The sequence below is a fragment of the Gavialis gangeticus genome, unplaced genomic scaffold, assembly GCF_001723915.1.
Source record: "Gavialis gangeticus isolate Ggan-Ray unplaced genomic scaffold, GavGan_comp1, whole genome shotgun sequence".
Taxonomy (NCBI): Eukaryota; Metazoa; Chordata; order Crocodylia; family Gavialidae; genus Gavialis; species Gavialis gangeticus.
In genome coordinates, this window is record NW_017729001.1 from 4,704,906 (window position 1) to 4,711,395 (window position 6,490).

General features: G+C 42.4%; 1 protein-coding gene across 2 annotated transcripts in view; it reads left to right on the forward strand.

The window, feature by feature from the left end:
- Window positions 1-6,116, forward strand: part of NF2 (neurofibromin 2) — a 60,751-nt gene extending 54,635 nt beyond the window's left edge. Inside the window, exons 14-16 of one of the 2 annotated variants that reach the window (XM_019506722.1) lie at window positions 2,608-2,732; window positions 3,925-4,084; window positions 6,057-6,116. In XM_019506722.1, coding sequence (XP_019362267.1) covers window positions 2,608-2,732; window positions 3,925-4,084; window positions 6,057-6,092 — 321 coding nt within the window. In that variant the 3' untranslated portion in view covers window positions 6,093-6,116. The remainder of the gene's footprint in view (window positions 1-2,607; window positions 2,733-3,924; window positions 4,085-6,056) is intronic. The other variant, XM_019506723.1, reaches the window with a different exon arrangement.
- The last annotated feature ends 374 nt before the right edge of the window (window positions 6,117-6,490 follow it).

A 6,490-nucleotide genomic window follows, 5' to 3' on the forward strand; every position in this document is an offset into this window, starting at 1 on the left:
CTGGTAGCTGCTTTAGTTAAAGCACTACCCTCCCCCCCCCCGGAGCATGTGTAAAGGTACCCAAAGTCTGTAAACATTTGAAATCTCGTAAATTCTCTAAAATGATTTAAGGCCAGAAGGATGCAGCACACAGGCTGAGGGACTTTGCACTGGGTAAAATTGTTGAAGTGTCTTAGTGATTAAGGTGGGTTTTTTTGTTTGTTTGTTAGTTTATTTTGTCCCTACTTCACCTTCACACTGTGGATTTTAAACTGGGCCCATGGATGTCCCTGTTCATGGTCCCACAGCAATATTGACTTCGGTGTTTGTGAGCAATGCAGCCATGAAGTAAGCTGTGCCCTGGAGAAGAAGCAGGAGGGGGAACTGGTGCATATAATATGTGCAGAGTGCCAAACTTAACGTAACCCTCTGGCCAGACCAAGCTTGTAACTTTAGTTGCTTTGTTCTTGTTTACTTGTAATTGTACAAATGTTCATATTTCAGCTCCAGGTGTAGAATTTTATTACCCTTTGTGGACCTAGATGGTGGCTGTGCACATGTGTACCTGCCCAGCCAGTGCTTCCATACTGAGCATGCAGATGTACACTTCCCATTGCAGGAGTAATCAAATTGTGACCTGTGTATAAGTGCTAAAAAGGTTACATCGCTTGGTCAGTACCATTTATTCCATGGAGGATGTTTTTACAAGAGATGTTTACTGCACAGTTGATGAATTAGCAATGCAATAAATAGCTCAGCATCTACATGTGGGCCCCTATTAGGTTGGAGTAAATTAATTTACTTTGCAGTGGGAAAGTACTTGTAAATATAAGTACTGTCCTGCTGCGTAGTAAAAAAACTCTGTAGTAGTGCATATGTAGATGCTGCCCCAGCTGGCTGGGGTACTTCAGTACAGGGGCTGCCTGCTGGCTAGCCTTGCATTGAAATGCCCTTGTGCCCCAGCCAGCCCCTCTGTAGCACGTTGAGCTGGGGTGGGGAGCAGTTCTAGACTGGCAGGCTGACTGCCCCTGGGGCTCCCTGCCAGTCGGGCCTGCTCCAACCCGGCTCAACATACTGCAGTCCCAGGTGCATGTGCAAATGGCAATGAACTCTAGAGTTTATTGCTCCCATGCACACGTTCAGTTGGCACATATGAGAGCAATAAACTTATTGCTTCACATTAATGGCACGTGTAGAGTACCCAGAGGGAAATATAATTCTGTCCCAGATCTGTAGAACAAGGGAAATGTGGACTCCTTATATTCATTGATTCCAAGACAGATCTCCATGAATTCCATGCATGTGGTAAGGGAAGGACTACTGTATGGAGCAAAAATGTCACTTATTTCATTTCTGACTGCTATTGCCAAATAGGGAGATTTTGCAATTGTAGGTTCATTTCAAATCTCAGAAGTAAGGGAGGGAAACAAACAACCAAGAATAGCTTCCTAATCGGTGAAGTGCACAGACATCCCAGCCCTCAGTCCCAGACTCAGTCCTCTTTTTGATCTTACTGATAGTTGTCCAATCTTTAAGCAAGCTTAGCCACGAAGCCCAAGACCTTTGCTCTGATCTTCAGGCCAAAGTAGGGTAGATCTTAAAGGAACAAATAGTGTATTGCAGGAATTACTGCCACTGATGCAGTGCATGATGCTCTTCAGTAAGCTAATTCCTTGGCCTATGGCTAGAGGGCACAGTTTGTTGCTTGAATTGATGTCTTTCAGATAAGGCTTAAAACTGAGATCTTGGCTGTTTGTGGCCATTGAGGATACTGTACAACTATGCCGTAGGCAGGATGTTAAGTCAAAGGTCCTGACCAATTTCTCATTCCATTCTACCAATTTATTTCCTTTGCACGTAGGATTTTTTCTTTTGTAGTGTTTTGTATTGGCATAATTCATTTCCTTTCTTTAACTGTAGTGTGGCTTTTACTATTAAATACCTGCCAAGATTCTCCCAAGAGGTAGCTACATTTAAACAGAGTCTGTAGTGACAGCTATAATATGTTAATAACATTGTCTAACTCCTATGTAGCAGTTTTCATCAGTATATATCAAAGGTCAGTATCGTGATCCTCATTTTACAGATGGAGGAAGGGGAGGCACATAGAGGTGGCTTGTCTTAAGTCAGCCACCTGGCCAGTGACAGCTGGGAATAGTCCCCTAAGTTCCAGGGCAGTTCTCTAAGCACTAAACTGCACCAGCTCTTTCTACTACTAAGAGCATTTGGAGAATCTCTCAGCATAAAGGGTGCTATCATCAAAGTAGCTGTATGGCATAATTTTGACAGTGAAGCAGGCTTGGTTTTGTGGATGACCTTAAGAAATGTGAAGGCTACCTTGTCTAAGCCCACTCCTTAACCCTGGCCACAGCAATGGAGACACTTTTTTGCTCACATCTCTTGGAGCCCATGCAGCATCCTGCAAAAGGGATACAAAGTACTAGCATATGATCTGAATTGTCCATACAGTCAGTGAGCTAGCTCTTCACTGAAGTACCATTAAGTAGCTTCTTGCATTATGGGGTCAGCAGTTGCTTTTTCTCTCTCATTGTGCCCTTCTGTTACTAAATGTTTGCAGGCAACAGCAATTGCACGTCCAAAGATGATTAATCTGTACTCTGTCTTTAGCAGCCGATGAACTCGAGCACGACAACACTTCCTGCCGATCTGCCAAGTTTCATCAGTGAGAGTCTGTCCTTTGACTTCAAGGATACTGATATGAAGAGACTTTCCATGGAAATAGAAAAAGAGAAGTATGTGGTATGCTTCCATTGCCTATGTGCATGTGTTGCATTCAGTCCTGATATAGCATACATGCAGTTAATGGAGTTTCACCAAGGGTGAATTTGGCTTGTTCTGAAAATGTCTTTCATGTTGGTACCAGCGTAAGGCAAAAGAACAGGAAGGTCTTTGCTATGTTCGGCTGTTAATTGTCCCTGAAGAATGTGGTGTACCTGTTAAGAAACGCTGTCCTCTGTCTCCTAGAATAGTGTCGTGAGTGTGTTGAGACCAAGAGTTCAACAGGATTCAGAACCAGTTTGGCCTTAATCTGCCTAATGAAAATAATCAATTGCACCAAAAAACAGAAGGGATGTGTTCTCATCTGCTGTGGGCATAAGCCAACTGCGACCCTCCTGGGGTTTTAATGCAACTTCTAGGGTCCAGTAGACTGCAGGAATGTGCATGGTCTTTGGGTACTGGGATGCATTTGCCTCACACTGCAATGCAGCCCAAGATGTTTTAGTGTCATTGCTTGGATCTTAGTACTCAATTACAAGAGTAGTGGCTGATTGTTGTGAACATGGAGTAGGTACTCTACAATGAAAAGCTGTTAAGACTAAGTTTCAAGAGTGACTAATTCTTGGTGCCTTAATTTTGGGGGAACTTGACACTTCTAAGGGACCCGGTTTTAAGACCACACTGACTCCCTATCATTTAAAATCAGGGATCCTTTAAGATGCGTCAGATTGGATGTCTCAGTTTGAGGATACTCAAATTCATTAGTCACCCTTAGAGAATCAGACACAAATTCAGTCTCGAACATGTTTCAGTAAATTGAGTTTATGTATATACTGTACAAAGGAGTAGAACAGCACTATTGAAAGCTGCCGAGCTCAACGAAATGGCAGAAGACTATCCTGTGTTGTAGTGCAGCTGCTAATGGAAATGGAAGGGTTATATCTTCTGGAAATGCTCAGTTGGCTTTCTCTCATACCTGTGTGACTTATGATCTTGCTCTTGGATTGGATACGTGGCTCTTATTTTTAATAGTGAACAAACTGTTGCTCAGTGGTGTTCATTCTAGAAGGCATGCAAATGTTACCTGTTTTATGCTCTGTAAATGATGAAATCCTAACCTGTATTAGAAGTTCCTTATTGGCTCTTTACCACAAACCTTGTGCAGATGCACAAATGTTTACCACAAGGCTGTTCTGTGTGTGACAGGGTGGAGTACATGGAGAAGAGCAAGCATCTGCAGGAGCAGCTGAATGAACTGAAGACCGAGATTGAGGCACTGAAGCTAAAGGAGAGAGAGACAGCTCTGGATATATTGCACAGTGAGAATGCCGACCGAGGCAACAGCAAGCACAACACCATTAAAAAGGTACCTGAGTTCCCCAGCTACTGCCTCAGCTCAGTGAGTCATTTAAAGAAAAACAGGGCTTCAGCTTTGCTCAATGTGTCATCATAAAAATGAGATGCAGGCTTCCTTCCTAAATCCTGGCTTGGAACTAAGCAGTCAAGAAAACCATTTGCTGTAGCACTAGGCAGTTTCAGGCCGAGTGTCTTTTAGCCTTGGAGCTGAGAGAGCCAGAAAGAACCATGGGGTCTGTCCATATCTGCCAGCTTTACCAGGAAGTCCCATTTTAAATTCATAGCAATCAAATCCAGTCTCTTCCATGCTATGAAAAGAGACATTATACTGCTAAGGCTTGAAGGCTTCCTTAAATCTTAATCAAAACAATATAAAGAGATAGTTATATAGGGCATCCTGCCCAAATAACTCCAGGTGTGGAAGGAATCACAGCAGTGAACAATAACAATAAATGGAGGCATATCCCCATTAAATAGCACCCCCAGGATAAACAAATTAAGTCTTGAGCTTTGGTGCATAGCAAATGGAAGAGCATTCCTGAACTGGGTGTGTAAGGTGGAGAAGGATTGTCTTTGACTCTAATCCTTCCTAACTAACTTATCATTGCAAGGCATATATAGGCGGCTTCCTCAAATAGGTTGATCTTAAGCTTTGCAGTGCTTTAACTAGTCAGATCTTTTGTATACAGGGTATAAAAGGTTTGCTCATTTTTTCCTTCTTTCAAATTATCACCTGGGTCCAAGAGCCACTTGTGTGTAGTAATACTTTCTGAATGAGCATCAGCCAAAGGATTTAATAAACATGATGTATTAGGAAGACAGTAATTGTGAAAGGCCCTGATAAAATTGGTCTTTTTGGTTTTTAACTGTTCTTTTTTTTTCATTACTCCAGTACTCCAGTCCTTGCAACTAGACACATTTTTAATAAGGGACTGGTCAGTGAAAAGATACATAATTGGACATTCAAGCATGTGAAGAGGCTTTGAGCCTGCCTTTCTTATAGTCTCTTTGCCTTTGAAAGCTTGCAAATCAGAAGATGTGTTGCAGGGGCTATTATATAAAGGGATATCATTGATGATAAAAATAAATAGAATTAAATTAAACAAATTAAAACTAAATCCGTGCTTGCGTTTCTAATCCTCACCCCAAGAGTATTGGAAATGAAGGCACTTTAGAGTTTTCATTTACTTTGATTTTCACCACTGCCAGTTTATTTTACTTTTTGTATCTCGTTGAATTGGGACAGTAAAATCAACTTAGTTGGTTTCACTTTCCACTTTTCCTGCACCAGCCTTAAACTGTTTGGACTCCTTTATCTACCAACCCAGAAAACCTTATTGGCTGCATTATGTTTTGTTCAAGTTCTTTGAATCCTGCACTGCTGGTGAGTCCCTTTTTTCAAATGGAAAATGGTAAATTTTACCTTTGTAAATAAATCTCCAAAGCTGCTGGCAGAGAGTTGATGGTCCCATTTGTCTCACTCAGAGGTGGCTAGGCAGTCATTTAGATGTCTGCCAGTGAATCATCGTTGTAATCAGGGCTGTCTGGGTTGCCCTTTGTTCACTACCTGAATCTTGGGTCTTCTCCACTCCACTTCTGAAATCTCTTCTGAGGGGGCTGTGACAGCATAGCTTCTGCATCTCAGCTGGTGGATCCAAAGGCCTTGTTTTGTTTTGTTTTTAAGTACTCTATTAGCAAGACAAATGAAAATAAGCTTTCAGACTACCCCTGTGCCCTTGGGACCAGGACAGGTTTAGTTTTTACCATTAAGATAGACCATTCAGGCATCTGAAAGGGAAATTAACTCAACTCTTTTCCCTTGCCTAAATGATACAATATCCACCCTCTGCTTCCCCTGGAAACTGCTGACCTCTAGCAGTATAGGGACTGTTATGTAGATTGCACAAATGCCTTAGCATTGTTCATATCACAGAGGATTTTTGTTTGTTTGTTTTCTTGTTCACTTTATTTCACTGGTATAGCCTCAAGCCCAGGGCAGAAGACCTATCTGCATTTGAGACTGCAAAGTAGGTTATTCTAAGGTACTCTGCGTGTGGTGGTGGGATCACTGTCTGTGATACTAACCCGTGCATGAGCTTGCCTGTGAAATATGCTACTGTAGCCAGTTCTCAGTGTGGCATCCCCTAAAGTGCACTGTAAACCTGAAGCACGCCAACAGTGTGCTTTGCAAGTGTGAGATCTAGTGTCATGTTGGCTGAAGTGTGGCACGCCAGCCCTCCCTTGGTATATCTGGAGAGCATGTCATAGACAACAGAAAAGCCCTGTTTCATCCTCTGTCTGTGGGGTTCGCAGCTTCTGTCCATTCACTTCTGCCCAGAGTCCTTTTCTTCTGGTGATGTCCTCCTTGGTGGAAGCTGAAGTGAGACCATAAATGAGGTGTTGAAGTAGATGCTTA